We start from the raw sequence: 20,154 nt of genomic DNA, 5'->3' as shown, positions 1-20,154 counted from the left end.
AGGTAACTCTTGGAAGCTTACAAGTAGGCTATATAAATGAAAGCATCTTTGGCTTCATCTTTTACTAGTGCTCCACTGGATTCCTATTTGCCATCATGATGCATGGTGAAAGTTAGAGCTTAAAAAATTTATTGAAGGCCAAGTATTGCTCATCCCCAATCTCATACAAGATAGTAAGGAAATTTGTAATATATAGTTCAGAGATTAATCAATTATAGTCTTGTTTCCACAAATAACTAAACACTATGCAAACCAGACATAACAAGCCCAGAATGATTTGTAAATAACTTGATTTAATATAAGAGCATCGAGTTCATTTAACTGCCCATTCAATCTTGAATCAGAATGTAAGGAAAGATCTAGTGATAATTTTTTTACTAAACCATAGATCTACTTCCTGGAGTGCCAGTGGATATACTTTAGAGCAGAGCTGTCAAACTGCTGGCCCACAGGCCAGACGCGTCATCTGGAAGCCACGCCCATCCCATTGGCAGCAATGGCAAAACCGTCTCAATACGTTGTGAGACATCATGTGATGTCACAAGTTTGACATATGATTTATGCATCAGATGCAATTAAACCATCTTACTCTTATTGTTCATACCTAATTCTCTTTTAAATCACTTGAAATAGTGAATTGCTTTGAAGAGGACCCAGGTGGAGATGTATTTAAGGACCTGTCTCTTGTCACTGATTAAAAATATGTGTGTTTATAACCTATATTGAATGCAGCAATTCCCTTTCTGCAATATCAGCCACAGATTCAGAGCCTGTTGAGGAGCATATATTACAAATCAGAAGGAAAGACAATGAAGGATTTAATATAAGTGACAGTATTGAGGATCTGATTGGAAATCCATTCAAAAAGAGAGATGAGGACTTAGAATGTCCGAAGAGAAGAAAATCGCTGAGCTATTGCTTTAAACCTAATCCACCCTTTGTTGCAGACCTCTTCTACAACCCTTTGTTGCAGAGTTCTATTGCATTCTTATAAGAATATGTATTCTTATCCCACTTTCAAATACTATGTGTTATCACTGTAAAGCTTAGAGGAGGTAGACTGAAATGTCATGTTCCATGTTGGCAAACTTGTGGCTCCAGCTGGTTCTACTGATTTCCTGTAGGATTATGCAGTGCCACACCTATTCTCTCTCTCTTTCCTCAATACATTTTTAGCTGTGAGGGAGAATGAGAACCCTGGTTTCTGCAGCAACTTTCCCCCCATTTATAATTATATCGGTTGACCATCTACTGTTCAGCATAGAGAATATGAAATCTGAAATTGGCTAGCTTATCACTGGTTGGGATAAGCTAGGATTCAAAAAATGTCCTCTAATATTTATTTATTTACTTTCTTATTTTTATTTATTTATTAAATTTATATGCTGCCCATCTTACTGTCAAATGACTTGGATCTAGAGTCCAGTTGGCCAGTCAGAAATTGTTTTAAATACTCTAATTCTTGGTAACATCTAAGGATTTTTAGGTTGATACAAAAGAGTTGTTTAGTTGATCCATAGTTTCAATATTTTATTTTTAAAAAAAACACAATTGGTCTTTGGTAGGAAAAAAAGGGAGGGAGGTTGCAGGGCATAACATAGAGCATTGTGCATGTAAACTGAAGGAGATCTTGCCATGTGGTAAAGATTGTTGGTTGGGGCTGAAATTTCCATCAAAAGAACCATGACCTTAGAATATTGAGTGGATGCATGAAGATGGCATGCAGTGGTGACAGCAAGATTTCCTTCCAGGATAGAAGGGAATATGACAAAGTAGCTATATTGATGTGTCCTGGATCTCCTTTCTACTTATCATTCACTTGGCTCCTATGTCAAAGAAATCTGTTTTGTAGATTTGACAGCATTGCTAAAGAAGCAGAAGCGTTTATCATCATTTTTTTTCAATCATTCCACAATGGATAGGGGTCCATTTTGATACATGAATCTCATAGGATACTGCTAATTAATTATATCCAGATATCTCACCAGTATGGAGCAAGTCAAAATTATTTCTTGTTCATCTTGAATCCTCACTCTTTGTGCTACAATATTTAAGAGGATAGAATAGTATCCACTGGAGCAGAATGTGAAATGCTCATAAAATCAGTAGTAACTACTTGCAAAGTCCAAATAGAACTATAATTAGCTTAGTACATCCAAAAAAAGACATGTGTCATAGACATTTTTCTAAAAGCCGCTGTGCAATTTCAAACATTCTCAGATCTGCAGAATTATTGGTACAAACCTAAATTTCTCATCTGTGATGGAAAAGAAGTATTTAATTTCATACAAGGAAAAAAATGGAACAAGCAATGGAACAAATCAGAAAGAGCTGACATTTTACCAGGGCCTATTAATTTCCCCCCCCCCAAATATCAGCAGAAGATTTTTTGGAGGAAGGGAGATTTACTAGACAATTAATCTGGTTTATTTAGCTACCCAACTCACACATAATGATGTCCACCACACAGACTGTCAGCCCATGTTTCTACCAAATTCCCTAGAAAATATATCTGCAGCATGGAAATAACATTTATGAAAAAAAAGCATAGAAAGACTTATAACCTGGTAAATCAATTTGTTTAACTGAGAATAGGAGGGCTATGACAAGTCTTAGCATTTTTGGAGGAAATAGTACTTATAAGCCTTTTTTCCCCTGACCCTACCAAGGAGGGAATATGCTACTTTTCATACATTCCTTCTGCTGTGTACAAGTTACCTGTTTGTTGCTGAGTGTTTAATTCTCCATGTCTTCATGTGTCCTGAATTTCTGTGGCATGTTCCATGAAATGGAAAAGCATACAATTTTGGGGGTGAGTAGGGAAGGTGGGCAGGAGGTTGCATGAAGATAACAATTCATAATCCATTATTGTGTTGCTTTCTTAGTAGCTACTCTTTCTTTCATGCATTCTTGGAATCTCATTTCAGGACCAAGCACCACCTGTCAGGAAGATTCCTGCGCCAACCAAGGCATCTGTATTCAGCAGTGGGAAGGCTTCACTTGCGATTGTTCCATGACATCATATTCTGGAAATCAGTGCAATGACCGTGAGTAACACCTTTTTAAAAACTGAATTTTTTACTAGAGAACTGAGAACCATTTGGTGTGTGTCCTGCAAGCTTGCATGCATTCTGATGTTAGAGTTATCTTGTGAACTTCCTGGGAAACTAGCTTATGAAACTGGATTAGATAATAGAAATTGAATTTTATTTTGTTTGATTCAGTATGAAAGTGTATGAGTACATTCTGTTTTCATGTTTAAATACATTTTTTAAAGGTATTGATGTTCTTTTTATAGCAACCAGATGGAACTGTATGTGCTAGACAATAATAAGAGCTTTGCTAAGAAGTACGTTTGCTTCTTAAAAGTTTTTCTAATCCTCATATACATGTGTGGCCTTTTCTAAATGCATGCAAAATTCAAAAGTTTTTAAATGGAAGTCTGTAAACTTTACTGGTTCTACAAAATACACCAATACATTATCTGCATTAGAAGCTACGTTCTTCCCCATGATACATTTTTTAAGCAAAAGTGTACCAGAAGAAGTGATGCATTAAATCAGAATTTAACTTGGGAAATGGTCCATGCTGGACATGTAACGAAAGAGCAGATTTTATTTATCGTTAGAAATGTAGAATGATAATATAATATATATTTTTCATCAAGTTATAACATGATATGGAACACTATGCCTGAATAACTTTTCAAGCCTATATAAAACCATATCTTGAAGAAGGTCTATAGCTCAGAGTGATTGTCTATAAAAAGAGAAGGTCCTAGGTTAAGTTCTTACCATCAACATATAGAATGATCAGTTAGCAAGCAATGGATCTGGGTTCATAATACCAAAGATATTTAACATCTTTTGGGCTTGGACCACCATATTTGAAATTTCTAACAACTGTTTTAAGATAAAAATAAGCTGTTGAATTACTCAGAAAATACTCTGATGCTGTTCCAAATTTAAAGAAAGAAGTAAGCCCACTTTCATACATGTTACTCTAATTTCTAGTAATCAAGGGAGTTCCCAAGATAGCTAACCACAATTAAAATATGGAATTTAAAAAGTTTTACATCATAAATTAAAAATAATTATTAGAAGCCTGATGAAAAGGAAACATTTTTTTGAGATTTTTCTAAATACAAAGGTGGTAAAAATCACACAAGAGAAGGCTTGGGTGCTGGATACTAATACAGTCTTCTGCACATTTTGTGTCGATTCTAAGGACTATATAGGTTTGCAGTAAAAACTTGTCAGACTTGTCTATTGGAGGGTTAAAAGCTACTGTCAAGGTTGATGTTTACTAAGAAAAAATATTGGACTTTGGAAAGGTTAAGTATCCCTTTCTACCTTACTGTTTTCCTCTGAAGAAAGAAATGTGTGAAAGGGGGTCAAGAATTCATGTGTGTTCTGCTTGCAAGATAGGGTTTGTGTTAAAGGAAGGGTAACAAACATTTTCTGCTTTCACAGTAACTGAAATTAGTAACTTGAAGTATTTCTAAATATCACTATAAGGAAACATCCATATTTCTATATGAAAATAATTTCACATGAATATAGATGTTCATGATATAAGATACCAAAGAAAATGTTAGCTTTTAGCTAAAGATAGGTGAAAAATATTATAGTGTTAAAATAATTTTACTGTTAGAAATAAATGTAAAAACTGGAAGCTGGTCTGTAGGTGTTTATTAAATGCTCATGGTGTGCATTTTTTGTCTCTCCCTGTCATATTCCCTTAGAATTCTTTAATATAATAGAGCCCACTTAATATATGATTTATTTTCTGGGACTTAATAGCCCATTAATACCTTTCTAACATGTATGCGTTTCTCTTATTTTTTTCTAAAAGACGTGATAAGACAACCAATGTATAAATAATACAAAGCTACATTTATAAAGCTGCATTTAAGTCATCAGCTTTGGAGAGCTCTTAACAGGATAAATTATTTCATGTTGTTGCTGCAGTTAATAAAATGGTCCATACTATTGCACCCATTTTAGATGGCCACCCTATAAAGATTTCAGCAAGCCAGGAAGCCAGCCTCTGAGCATAGTGTGAGATTTTCCTTAATGTTCAGGAATAAATGACTATAAATGACATCCAGAGGGTAAATTGAAATTAAAAAGCCGATTAAAAGAAACTTTTTCATTGTTTAAAATGTATATAATAAAATGTGCTATGTGTGCATGAAACATGTCGGAAAATTGTAAGTGTGCCTGATTTGCAAAGAAGTTAAAGGGAAAGAAAACACATATAAAGTTTTAGAAATCTACCCTCTTCTTATGATGATTTTGTCAAAGTGATGGATCTAAAGAAAGGCTTGTTCATTTTTGTTGTTTATAAGCAACTTTGAACTGCCCTTAGTTGTATGGCTATGATCTTCATACTTTTGATTCAGAAATGTTTGTTGTGAGATACTGCCTCCTCATGGATCAGAACAGGTAAGTTCATGCTGATTGCTCTGAACCTATCCAGCTGAGATCACAAAAGGTATGTGCTGTTACTTATATTGAAAGATCTTGGGTGTGCAAGAGTGGATGTTATTCCTTTCATTTTTTATATTATATTCTGGATAACAAATAAAATTTATCCCTTAATGTCCTGAGGCTACTATGAATCAAAGACTAGGAGAAGTACACAAATTGTTTTTTGAACACAGAAAAAAGGCCAAATGGATTCCCTTTCTGAGAATGAGGGAAAGAAACCCATTCAGCTAGTTAATATTAATTTACAGCCCAGGTTATTATGTGCTGTTAAGGTCTATACATATCCATAATGGACTATATCCATAATGGACATACCCATAATGAATAATTTGGAGCTATGAGACTTTAGAAGGATTTGTATAATATGAGGCTTAATGAAATTAGGCTTAATGTGTAAGTTTATGGAGTTTGTGAATATATCTCGTTCTGTACAGATAGATAGACAAATGATTGTAGAGCAAGAATATTAATTTCTATGAGACATTTTGGTTCCTTCTCCAGTTCCCCCAATATTCTATAACTAACTATGATACATACTTTTCTTTTTCTTTAAATAAACAGATTATTTTGTGAGATGATAAATACAAAACTAAGTTCTAAAACCTAGTAAATCGTCCCTAAGAAATTAGCCAAATAATACTTTATTGGGATAGCTTTAATACTGTCTGCCTTTTTTCTAATAAGTAAATAAGAGTGAAAACCAATGCAAAACAATGATTTGTAGCTTCCTAGATAAGGACTGAAGTGCATATTCGTTTTATGAATACTTTTATTAAATTGCATAGTTGATGCAGTACTTATTCTATCTTCCTCCCAAATGCAAATACATTGTAGATATTTAAATAAAATTACTTGGAAATTGAACTTAAATCACAGTGTTATCTGAAATTACTCTTGCTGTTAGTTAAGTGTTATAGTAAAATGTATAGTAAAAACTGCTCCAGGAGCTTTTTCCTTGCAACAGATCAGTTGCTTGCTGGAGGCTCTGGAGTACAGAATGAAAACCATTTTTTCCAACGTATTTCTGATGGAATAACTAATGGGTGGTCATTAATTTTATTTTTATATTATTGCTATTCAAGTTATAATTGATAATACAGTATTGACTGGTCTTTATAAAACAAGCTTTAATTCATCCAATATAAAATAGCATAATGTGTTTCTCTCACATAAATGTGCTCACTTTTTTTAGATTGCTTTCATTTCTTGGAAGACTTTTCTATTTCTACTCTTCTTTTAGGAGTTCCTGTATTATATGATAAAAATCTTTATTCTACCTTATTCTTCTTTATTCTCTTTATTCTAGAATTCCTAGGTAGCACAGCTTAAGCTGGGAGTCATAGATTAAATATACAGTATTCTCATTTCTGTTTTCTGTATCAGGGTTGCTCTCATGAAATCATATAACAGTAATGTGAAATATACACACAAAATGTAGGGCAAGACAGGAATAACTTGGAGCCTTTTATATATATCTCAATTATTTTTCAATAAATTTATATTCACTACTAAGAATGAACAAACATTGAAACAATAGAAACATTCACAGAACATCTGCCGTATATGTGGGTACATGAGACATAGAGGATTGCATTAAATCAAAGGCACCCATGTTCCTTATGTCCAAGGTTGCAATTTTAAACTTGCTTTCTGGGTGATTTATTTTCACTAAAACTTCATAGAATGATTTCAGCAGGGTTTTTTGTCTGTAGTTATCATTTTTATTGACTGAAACAAATGGACATTCCAGATCTTTGACAGTCACACTGAGGATGGATGTCCCTTTTTCATATGATTTCCTTTACAACTCTTGAAATATATAATGCACAAATGGTAATTAATGTATATATCTAAAGGCCTTCAGTATTAGTGACATTGTTTCAGATTCTAGACAATGTAAGTTCCTATCCATTTTAGATTTTACTCAGCATGCTGTTTCAAGATCAGAAGGGTAATCAGGAATTCAGTTTGAATAAAATGTGGATCATCCCTATATTGAAATAATATAAATGCCTTCCACCCTTCAGTGCACAATAGCTTTTAGCTAACCCCCTTGCTTTGTGCACTATATTATCAGCACCATGACTGACCCTCTTTCAAACTGGTCTGGAAGCCTTCCTTATTCTTCCCATTGATTACTGAGTATGTGCCATCCAGTTAGTGTTGACATAGTCAGATTTTCTCCCTGATAATCTGTCCTTAATCTGGTCTATTCAAGTCTTCCAATGGAATACAGTATCTATCACCCCTGTTAAGTGAATGCATCCACCTTGCTGCCCATCATCGTCTTCTCTTCAGTTCCAGGTTTTCCGGTATTAGAGACTTCTCTAGAGAGCAAGGTCTTCACATAATGTGTCTGAACTCTTCCCATAGTGCAGGGGTAGGCAACCTTGGCTCTTTTATGACTTGTGGATTTCAACTCCCAGAATTCCTGAGCCAGCCATGCTCAGACCACAAGTCATAAAAGAGCCAAGGTTGCCTACCCCTGCCATAATGGGATTCAAATTTTGTACAGGCATGTAATAATCTTGCCCTTTGCTCTCACGGGCAATTATTTTACACCCTGAGTTAGATGATTTTTGACTTTCCCACTGCCATTTAGTCTGAATTACCTTGCAAAAGACCTCATTTATTTCTAGCATTTAATTACAATTCATACATTTCTAACTTGCTTCAGTTATTATTTATTGATACTGAAAAAGCATAGAAAGATTCTGGCATGGTAGAAATAAATCTCCCCATGCTTCATCAACCACGTGTAAAAAAAAACACCTGTTAATTACTAAATTTTATCCAGTTATACTCTTCAAGGCTGGTTCATTGGAAATATCCTATTTGCTTGAAAACCATTTAATTTGTTATGGGAGTTATGCTAAACCAGAATGCAACATACATTATTCTACTCTTGTTTATCCCCTTGCCACCGGTCATCCTATTTCCTCCAAACCATTTCCTCCAAACCATTGGTTGTATCCACTTGTATAGCCAAAATTGTGTAATTCTGGGGATCATTGTATGCTGTACATGCCATTTAAAGATAATAAATAAAAAGCTGTGTCATGGCTTATATATCTCAAAAGTCTTATATAGGAGGTTCCCTCTTGCTTATTCTTCATTTTACTCAAAAATTGTGTCAGCTTACATCCTAAATTTTCTTGATAGCCTTATGGTTTTGATTATTATTATAATTATTATTATTTTAGAGGGGAGGATGGGGTAACCTTATTTGATAATAAGATCAATGCAGTTCAAGAAACATTTTTTTCTGTTTAACTAAATACAGTAGTAACTGTCAACAGCGGCAGAATATGTGGCTGGAAAGCAGATAAGCAATCTGTTCTGATGCAAGTCTGCTTCTGTTGCTAATTCTGCAGAAATTACAAACTAGCCTTTCCAAAATAATGAAAAATAACATCAGAATAGAGCTTATTTCCAAGGGTTTATTAGATTTTTTCCACCATGGGTTTCCAACAGCCCTTCCCAAAACTACAGTTGATTTAGTCTTCTGTTATCTTTACAGGTCGTCCTTGACTTGTGACCACTCATTTAAATGACCACCATTAAAATTATGATGGTGTATAACAAAGGGGCTTAAGATCTGTGCCCAAAATTATGGCTGTTGCAGCTTCTCTGTGATCACGTGATACAAATTAAACCACAAGAGTGCTGCAATCCTCCACCCACATATCTCCCTCTCCTCAATCTCAGTCACCCATCCACCCCACCAGTCCATGCAAAGCTGTCCATGTCTGGGACAACTCACTATCCACCCAGCCCATCAGCACAGACAAAGCACTCCATTTACCTAGTTTTCTACAGCTGCTGACAGGCATAGCCAGCCTATGTGGCTGTGGCTACCTTCCACCATTCTCCAAGATGGCTCCATTCTTGTGATCCTTTAGAAGCCTCCTTCTCCAAATCACATGAATGCAGCCTATACTTGTGGTGCTTCAGAAGCCTCTTTCTCCAAATTGCTTTGCTTGTGCTGGTAGGCCGCGTGGATAACTGAGATTTCATGGGTGGTGTTCTGTCCCCCCCCCAGGGGTACAAACAGACAGACAAGCAGGCACAACTAGCAAGGGTTAATTCCTCAGGCTTTAGTAATTGCCTTATGATAAGGCCTTGGCAGCAAAATACAAACAGTCAGCCAAAATAGGCTCGTTACTTGGAGCGTCCGCTGGAATGAGATAACTTCCAAACAACTACTCAAAATGAGTCCAAGCAAACAAGCAAACAGTCCAGAAACAAAAGTACAGAAGCGTTGTCAAGAATTCAGGCCAGGGTTTCAAACAGGTAGTAAATCCAACAGAATTCCGAAGATGTGACCAGAAGTTGATTAAATTATTGTTCGTCACAAAGTCCTGAGAGCAGCCACACCCCCTTTTGTACCTTGTGGGGTGTGGCTCAGTGATTCAGCTAATCCCTGACCCTCCTACTCTTCCTACGCTGCTGTAAACACTTGGCTCTGCGCCGTTCTCGGAGATCTAGCCATGATTCATCTCTGCTACCCTCCATCTGCTGCAGCTGCTCTGGCTCACTCCCAGCCTGGCTAATCACAGGCTGCTCCTGTCGGCCTTCAGATGAAGACAAAGGCCTTGTCAGAGGGGAGGATCCCGGAGAGGGAGGCCTTGCCAGTTCCTCCCCATCATCCTCAGAGTCCTATTCCTCGGGTAGGACAGGCTCAGGGGTTGGGGCCACAACAGGTGGCTATAGCTGTTTATTGCACTGCAGCACCCCCTCCAACTTGTGTGCAGCCTGCTCAAGGCCTCCCAAGGCCATGCTGAAGTACCACACACTCCTTACATGAAATTCTGTCCATTTAATGACCCTGAGATCATTTAATGATTACAACCAGGAGTGCTGGGATTGCAGTCATTGGGTGAAGTGGTCATATGACATCCTGCTCAATGACTAATATTCTGTTCCCAGTTGTGGTTGCAGTGCCAGCAAAAGGAGTAGTGGCTATCCTAGTCTTGTGTAATTTGGAAAATTTATAGGATTACAAGGCCTGGAACTTTTGCACAATGATGCACAATGGAATAAACTTGCATTTCCTTCTTTAGCATGGCTGTTCTCCTTAAAGCTCCTCTTGCTTTCTTCTTCTCTCTATGTTAGATTCTGGAATGTGGTTTTCTATTTAAAGGGTGATGTCTAAGGTTTATCATAAGGGAATAAATAACACCTGGACTCCCACTGGCATTTGGATTTTACGGTTCTTGCACAAGCTGTTTGATATATATGTACAGTGAGGAGGCAGACTCATGTGCAGAAGAGAAGAGTGGGGAGGAACTGAGTTGTTCTTCTCCAAGCTGGATAAGGTTGGATTGTGAATTAATTTGGTCAATGAATTGAAGGGTCCTGCCTCTCTTTCATAGATGTCTCATTCTGTTAGTGCCTGAGTGACAATTTCTGAGCCATGTTCTTTATTGGACTGCAAGTGATTAGACATTTTAAAAATTGAACTACTATTATTCTTTGCAAGGTTTTCCTATTTATCAGTGTCTATGTGGCTGAAAAACAAGTCATGTAAAAATTGTGACATCACACCACTCTCCAAATCTCTTTTGAAACAATACAGTAGCTTTATTTCACTATTTCTTTCCCATTACTCACCTTGGCAATAGGGAAGTGGCTAAACTAATTAGAATCATGTCAGCAAAACTCAGACATGTGAAACACATTGTCATAAGAACTGTAGTCCTCAAATCCAGGAAACTGACAATATGAAACCTGAATTTTATCACAATGTTATGTCAACCCTCTGGAGGTTTTCCTTTAAGTAGAGTTTTTGGACAGAGGATAAAATACAACAGAAACAGATGTCTCATTTTTTTTAAATTTTACATTTATGTATTGTAATGTTATATGGTTTGCGTATGGGTTTCTAATTTGTTTATTATTTGATTTCATACTAAACTTGTAATGTTGAGATATCTGGTCACATTATTTGAGCTGGGTTGCCTTATAAAACAACAAACAAAATGAAGTAAAATATGATAAATCTGGAAGCAAGGTTTTGTTTGTTATGCAATCCATTTAATCTGCTGACTATTGGTTTTCAGTAGATGACTACTACATAATTTATAGTGCAGTTTAGCTGTGCATAGAGACATATCTCAACATTACAGTTTAGTACCCAGGGACTAATATAATAGGCTTGGCTGTGAAACATTGAGGATTTGACACAAAGTTTTAATTTCAGCTATCTAGATTATGATCCCCAAAAGAAAGACAGTGAGGCAAATTATTTAGAAACCTCTGAAATAGACTTTAAACTGTGAATTTGATGAAGGGGATTTGAGAATATATTTGATTTCTCTGTGTGGAGTTTCTTCTCTTAAATGACACCATTCCAAATTCCAGCTGTAGCAACATATTTGAGCTATGGATTCAGAATGTTAGTTCACAGCAACGGTTATCTCCCATTTGAAGCAGAAGATAATAAAGGGGGAGAGAATGTATCCGAATAATAATATCTCTACAGTAATAAGCATCCAGCATAAAAATATGGTGAGCTCTCCAAAGTGCTGAACTAGCCCAAGAACAAAAATAACTTGCTTCATACTGGCATCAATAATGCACCTGCCAAATATTAAGTGTCCCTTTGAAATGAAGACGGGGCCATTATCACCTCAACAATATGATCAGGGGCCTACTTATTCTTTTAGATGGTTCTGCTTTCTGGCTTAATTGTCTCACTTGGTCCCAAAATTCTGTCAAGTTTCTTGATTTCTCATAACCATTTGTCATAGTGGCTCCTTTTTGCCTCGAAATTGTGCTAAATGACCTTCGAACTGCTACATCTTTGTCCTGCTGATCTTCAGTGCATGATGAAGATGGATAGGAAACATCACTGACCATCAGCCATATGGCTGAGAAGATTCTAGGAAGCATCTGTGTCCTTTATAGTTCATCTGCCACAGATCTTTCCTTAAATGAACTGCAAAAATACTACAGAGGGCCTAGAGCCAATGCTAATAATAATAATAATAAAACAGAATGCAGATTGCTGAGAAGATCAGAGAATCTTCTTCCTTCCCAGTTAAAATAAATAAACTATGGGTTTCTCATCCTTAACAGCCTTTTCAGTTGCTTGCATTTGCAAGATGACCTTTCTTTGCTGGAAAACTGATTTCAGGAGATCAAGCTGAAAAACAGTCCAAGAATGTTACTTCTAGATAGCTGGTTTCCTCCTTTTTTCAGTTTTAAATTGTTAAAAAAGTAATTCATGGATTACTTAGTTTTATACAACCAAAAGGAGAGTATTAGATGAAATGTAGAGTGGTGGTTATGAACTTGTCACTGGGTGTGTCTGAGAAAAGGTTAATGTCATCAAATGTGGCCAAAAAAGTATATGGCTTTAAAAGAAACTGAGCAAAGTCATGTGGGATTTATCTATCAGGACCTACTAATTTTGGCAGTTATAAATAAAACATAAACAGCATACCGTGAATTCTGGCTGTAGAGAGCAACAGTGAAAGAGGTTTGTCACTGTCCAGTTTCTGATTATCAGCTTTTTAAGATCATATTTGGTTTGAGGGTTCTTTGTTTTCCAAGGACTGAACACACCAAAGCATAACAAATCTGTACAAATGTTTTTATTATTGCCTCATTATCATACACAATGCTTTATTTATCCCCTGCCCCAACAATAGATTCTAGGACTTTCAAGTTGATGCTACCATGTAAATGTATCTGTAATACTCAGCCCTTTAAGACTTAGGTCAAGCAAAAGACTATTAGTCTGTAAGTGGCATACAGGTTTCGTCTCCTTCTTACAGTTCTTATACTAATTAGGATGAGGTGCTGTTTCACTGTGATTCTTGGCTGTCTAGTTTTAAGAGTCATGGTGGTGCAGTGGTTAGATTGCAGTAAGGTAAAGGTAAAGGTTCCCCCGCACATGCGTGCTAGTCTTTTCCAACTCTAGGGGCTGGTGCTCATCTCCGTTTCGAAGCCAAAGAGCCAGCGCTTGTCCGAGTACGTCTCCGTGGTCATGTGGCCAGCATGACTAGATGCCAAAGGCGCACAGAACGCTGTTACCTTCCCACCGTAGTGGTCCCTATTTTTCTACTTGCATTTTTACGTGCTTTCGAACTGCTAGGTTGGCTGAAGCTGGGACGAGTAACAGGCGCTCACTCAGTTACATGGCACTCGGGATTCGACCCACCAAACTGCCGACCTTCTGATCGACAAGCTCAGCGTCCTAACCCACTGAGCCACCGCGTCCCTTTTAGATTGCAGTACTGCAGGTTAATTCACTGCTCACTCCAGGAGTTCGATTCTGAGCGGCTCAAGGTTGCCTCAGCCTTCCATCCTTCCGAGGTCTGTAAAATGAGGACCCAGATTGTTGGGACAATATGTTGACTCTGTAAATCACTTAGAGAGGGCTGTAAAGCACTATGAAGTGGTATACAAATGTAAATGCTATTACTATTGCTAGTTGCTACTGAGTTCCTAGCAAAGTTCCAAGTAGAGTTCCCATCAAGATATGCTGTTTAATGTACCACTGCCTGTGGTCCAGGCACTTAACTTGCCTGCCAAAAAAATCTACCAATCTCCAGATATTGTCCCCACTTCCTTGTCCGCATACCATTTACTCTTTTCTTTGCTCTTTACACCCCTCTCCTCTCTGTCTTAGCTTTTCTTTCGTAAGCTATGGGCCTGGGTGGGGTCAGGCTATCTGTGGACATCAGCACATCCTTAAAAATGCCAAGCTGTGGCTTAGTTATTATAGGCAGCTGGAACAATGGTTCGAATGAATGGATGGATGGATGGATGGATGGATGGATGGATGGATGAATGAATGAAATGGTGTGGGAGGTATTTCTGCCTAGTTGCAGCTACCTTTCCTAAGTTCAGACAGCGACTGCAACTTTACATCTAGAACATTGGATGAGGCAAGCTCTTAGCTAGGACCCGCACAGAAGTATTTTATAAGATCTTCTATCTGTCCCTTTTAGCCCAGGTGTTAAGTCCTCTTCTATGCACAGTCCTTGCTCTACGCTTCCATATCAATATTTCAATCTGAGATCTAGAAACTTAGCATAAATTTGATAGTGTAGGATCTTGAAGTTAAATCAGTTCCCTTCAATATTTCTGCATGCATAGGCAAGGAGATTAAATGTGAGAGACTCTTTACCAATTATAATTCTCCATGTATTTAATGTATCTATGTAAATCTGGTAGTTACAATGAAGCTACTTTCTATGATTTTCTTATTACCAAGCAATAATTACCATTAAAGCTTTATCTTAGCCTATTACCGGTATTCAGCGATAACAGTCAATATTCCTCCTAAACTTACGTTAATACTGTATCCTAATATTCTTAAGAAACAATGAGAAATACAATTGAAGGTAGACACTCATAGTCAATTGTGCAGGTGCCTATTTTTCCCAACCTTTGCTAAATTACTTCATTTTCAGGTGTGATTTATAGCTCACTTTATGTACACAAGACCTCCTAATTGAAATTACTGCAGCCAAGATACATTGTTGGCAGGCAACATACTGGGCAGATGGTTCCCTGCCTACTCTTCTCTATTTCTGAACAGTCCCCAAATGTTTAAGTTAACAGTGCTTAGGGCAGTTATAAATAAAGAATTGTTTGTTGTCTGTACTATGGAAGAACTAAAATGAATATATATATTTTTAAAAATACAAGAAGGATATAAGAACAGTTGATGTAATTGAGTTATTTCTTTTAACACTTTGAAAACCTGGAGCTGTCTAAAAAGCTCACGATTTCAAATGGGAAAATAAAGCAAGTGTTATCTCTTTTCCTTACCACTAGATGGCAATGTGGTTCTGCAAGTCAATTAGTTTGACCCGACAGATCTGCAGCTGCAAATAGGAAACCACAAATAAATTTAGAAAAATCTGTTTTATTCTCGCTGCTTCCATCCCCTCTCCCAAATCCTTTCCGAATTAATCCCACAGAAAAGGTTTTCCATGATCACTAGCTCTATTTTGGCTCTAGGCAGATTTCATTCTCTCCTCCTTTACAAAACCTCCTTTACAAAACCTTTACATTTGCTACTACTTGGGACAATTTTAAAAACTTCTATAGGCTGTGTAAGAAAGTACATTTGGGGAATGGACTCATTAAATAGTTGCATCTTTCCTCAACAACATTAAAACTAACAATCTAGTGTGGATGTTTATTTTTATTTATTTATTTGATTTATATTCTGGTATTGTATTAAAAGGAATATTCTGGGCAATTAACAGTCACTATAATGCGGGGGGGGGGGGGAGTTAAAATACAATCTAATAATGAATCAGGAAACATAAACCTAGCAAGAGAGACACATCTTTACAGACTATGATTTTTATAATGTCTTTTTTTTGGATCATACCAAAGAAGTTACCAATCTAAGATACTTTTTTATTTCCAATTTACCTAAATGACCTATAAGCAGTTGCTTCCTTCTAAACCACTATAATTGGGGAAAATGTAAATTACAAAAGTCCCATGCTAATATATTACATAATTATTGTGTAAAAGGAAAAAATATTGTTTAAAATATAATATATTTTATGGGAAGTATTCCTCCAAATAGAATTTGACATGGCCAATTTTGGCCTGGTTAAATGTATTCTAGTGAGGGCAGAACTGAACTTGCCAAAAGCATTGGGAAAAGAGGTGTGCTGAACAAAAATTTCAAAAAACCAAACAATAACAAGCATTTTACATCTGCTAAGGGTGAAGTCACCTCACTAAAATATACAGTATTTTGCATGGGTAAAGCATTCATTCCATGGCTTAGCAAAAACCTTACTAAATCTGTGGCTTACTACAGAGGTAACTTTGTATTTGTGCAAGTTTGCCCTATTTCAAGACTGCAGTGCTTTATAATCTGATAGTGATAAAGGGGATCAAAAAAGGCAATGACTATCATATGCTGAATTACTTAAGGAAATATAAATAAACTTTGCTATCCAACAAAGTTCAGGTCTGGAAATTCAACTCTTCCATTCATGGGTGACAAAACAACAGTAAGGAAAAAAAAAGAAACCCTGGACATTTGGTAGTACATAAGGTTCTTCCTATGTGGTAGATTATTTTGATTTTCCAATCTGATCCTTCAATCCTTGCCGTGTATGGAAAAGTCTTTCATGCTAAGGAATGGTACAGTTATATGAGTAACTAGAATAAAACCTTGACATGAAAAACTCAAAGTTCCCAGTCAATCCTGTACCACTTTTATGTTCTTTGAGTCTTCGTTTTGCCTGTTTGTGATGTACATTCAGGATCACCCACAATGATGGCCACTGGCCTCAAAACAGTAGATGCAATAGCACTAGCACTTAAACTTGTATACCGCTTCACAGTGCTTTACAGCCCTCTCTAAGCGGTTTACAGAGTCAGCATATTGCTCCCAACCATCTGGGTCCTTATTATTACTGACCTCAGAAAGATGGAAGGCTGAGTCAACCCTGAGCAGGTGAGATGCAAACTGCTGGCAGCTGGGAGTCAGCAGAAGTAGCCTGCAGTAGTGCATTCTAGCCACTAGCTGCCAGATGCAACCAGGCAATCAGTGACCCAACCTTTGTTAATGTGTACTACATGTACTGTAGGCTGAGTGAAAAAGGGCAGGGCTTTAAACAACCAATTGTACCCATTATTTTGAAGCGGATAACTTACTGCAGACACCCTGCTTTACCTTTCTTATTACTATATTTTTTGCAAGCTTACATCGTGATCCCCTAAGAAAAGAGATATTCAGCAACAAAGAAGAAAACTTGTATTTGTTTAAGAAGTTGTTTCTTTATAGGCTGTTCCAGAAATTTCAGAGCTTGAACTAAATTGGCATCCTTACTTTAAAAATAATAGTTCACTGTTCATAGATGTTGCAAAAGGTTACCCGCTTAGCTTAGGGCTCATTTGGACCTAAAGTCCTGAATCTGCACTTTTCTACCAGGCAGCCATTAATACAATAGTCTTTGCAGTAAATAACTCCAGTAAATGCCATGTAATGTATCTTCACGAGGGCAGGAAGAGAGCTTTCCATCACAGAGTCACACTAGTGAATTATTTGAAGTCAACACTAATTGTCTGACAAGGGAACATAAAAGTAAACTCTTCTTTAGCTTTATAGGCTTTTCTCAGCAAACTTCAAAAGTTCATGGACCAATGTTATGAAGCGCCAGTTTTCTACTCAGAATAGGCAGGTTATTTTTCTCTCTCTGGCATTCTGAAAACTATCCCATGCAATGAATTTGAAATGTTGTTTTACTGAAAACCATACCACGGAGAGGTGCATCAGAATAGGTGAATTCATTCTGTATAATATTGTCCACTAAGATAATTAACTCTTATGTTTTCTGAAAAACTACCTTAAGTGTGCCTTTCCACTACTGGAAACAACAATTCACCCAATGAAAAGAGAAGATAAAAGTAGGAATTCTTACTGCAGCATTGGTTGCTTCCAATTACCATGGCTCTTTCTGTTGGTAGTGCTCCATCAGAGGTGGAGCTGAAAATCACTAAGAATAGATGTTGGGTTGTCCAGGGAAGGGGATCCAAATCTCTTTTGCTACCTTAACATGCCCCCATGTTTGAGAATTAGACCAACCCAAGACTTCCCACTTAGAAGTAGTACTAGAAAGAGGTTGGATTTTTTTTTCACTTCCTCCTCCTGATTGGCATATTGCCAATTGCTCTAGGAAAAGATCCCATATTCTTCTTTCCCACAACTTGTGTGATTGCTTTGCCCAATGAGACATCCCTGCATTTGTTGATCAGAATGTCTCTGTCCTTTGTTGGAATAAGATGACAAACATTGTGGGGTTGTTATTTAAAACAAAATATTTTTATTGTTACATGCTTCTCTAAATAAGACAAGAGATCTTGTTTATCTGGACTTAGCTCCCTTAGGAAAGATTGGTCATTGGAAGGTCACGGTGACCAGGAATGACATCATTACAAATTGCATCCCAAAACTTCTGGAAGATCTCAGGCTGGAGAAAATGTTCTAACAAATGCTTTTGTTATACCCATTTTTTGTTTTGTTTTGTTTTGTTTCTAGAAATGACTGATTGTTCAATGATTTATTTTCATTTTTCTTCATAATAGTGTCGGAAGGTCTCTGCTGGATTACTAGGGGAGTTTATCTAACTCAGAACTTCTATTTTACACAGACACTAGAACAGGGTTGTCAAACTGCTGGCCCGCAGGCTGGATGCATCATGCTGAAACCGCACCCACCCCATTGCCAGCAATGGAAAAAAAAGTTGTGATACGTTGTGACACATCACGTGACGTTGCGAGTTTGACACCCCTGCACTAGAAGATTTTTGTAAGGCACAAAGATGGGACTTTGCCTCAAGCTTTGCTTGGTGGCAATTGCTCTTGTATCCCTTAACTAAGAAACCACGTGCAGTCATGTATGTTTTTCAGACCATTTCTGATATAGACATAGCCGTATCTGAGAAATGATATCCAAAAATAAATACGTATCATGAAAAATATATTACTTTTCCCATGCTGAATCTATTACAGATTTATCTATGTGCATGCCACCTTTATTATTTTTACAAATAACTCAAGGCAGCAAACATCTCCTCTTCCTCCTCCTAATTTTCCCCACAAACACAACCCTGTGAGGCGGGTTGATCTCGGAGAGAGGGAGTGTCCCAAAGTCACCAATTTCATGAAAATTGGGGTGAATTTGTAAAATATCCAGTCTTCTACCTCTAGGGAGAGGTAGAACATTTTTAGGCATTCACTTTTTCCATACATTTACGTATCTTTATCAGATCGCCTCTGTGTATCCCAGCATTTTCAAATGTTTTTGTCATATTCCAGCCTCAGCGTTAAGCTTTTTAATAATATGGTAACGTCAGAATTTTTCTTATTTGGAGACTATGAGAGATTTTAACAGAAGTGGGAATGTTGAACCACCCAGATATCTTCTGTTCTTATACCTACACTTATTCCCACATTTTAAGCTAAAAATTGCATTTACCATTTTTTGTCATCCAATTTTGAAAGTATAACCTTGAGGGGTTTTTTTTATTACAGGCTACATCTAACCATAAGCTGCAGATTATGTGATCCTGAAGCCAATCATGAATGGGCAGAAGGTACCTAGAATCTATATTTTGGTCATTGAGTGGTCTGCAATAGATGAATAAGAATTACTGACCCACATTTGTTTAATGGTCAGGGCAAGATTGAAACACCCCACCACCACCACCATTCTAAATTACACTGCTGAAATCAAACAAACAAATAAACCAACCTTTCTGAATAACCAGATTTATTGTACAGAAAGACTATGATATTTAGAATTTAGAATATATTCCTCAGCCTTAGAACTTTGATTTCTGTTATATATATTTTTAATTCCATTTATATCCCGCCCTTCTCGGAAGACTCAGGGCGGCTTACAAGCTTAGCAGTAGCCTTCATTCTATGTATATGCCTGCTTATTAGGGCTTTCACACACCCCCTGATAGGTTCCAGGCAGCGCTGGGGTCCCCACCTGCCTCCGTCGCTCACAACTCGGTGGATGCCCTAGTCTAGTGGAAGCCTGGGAAAGGGCGGCCACTGGGGCACTTGACCGAGTTGTACCCTTGCGGCCCCTGACCCGGTGCAGATACCAACGAGCTCCATGGTTCTCCACGGAGCTCCGGGAGATGAAGCGTCAGAAACGGGG

At 37.2% G+C, this 20,154-nt stretch overlaps 1 protein-coding gene across 4 annotated transcripts in view; it reads left to right on the top strand.

Annotated features, from left to right (window-relative positions):
* NRXN3 (neurexin 3) overlaps window positions 1-20,154 on the top strand; it is a gene marked incomplete at its 5' end in the record, with an annotated part of 1,312,545 nt that overhangs the window by 546,356 nt on the left and 746,035 nt on the right. For all 4 annotated transcript variants that reach the window (XM_081316144.1, XM_081316146.1, XM_081316147.1 and 1 more), the window contains one exon: window positions 2,928-3,047. In XM_081316144.1, coding sequence (XP_081172270.1) covers window positions 2,928-3,047 — 120 coding nt within the window. The remainder of the gene's footprint in view (window positions 1-2,927; window positions 3,048-20,154) is intronic.

This window comes from Vipera berus (genome assembly GCF_964194415.1).
Source record: "Vipera berus genome assembly, chromosome: 1".
NCBI classification, from domain to species: domain Eukaryota; kingdom Metazoa; phylum Chordata; class Lepidosauria; order Squamata; family Viperidae; genus Vipera; species Vipera berus.
Note: the sequence above shows the minus strand (reverse complement) of the source record. Positions and strands in the feature narration are given on the sequence as shown.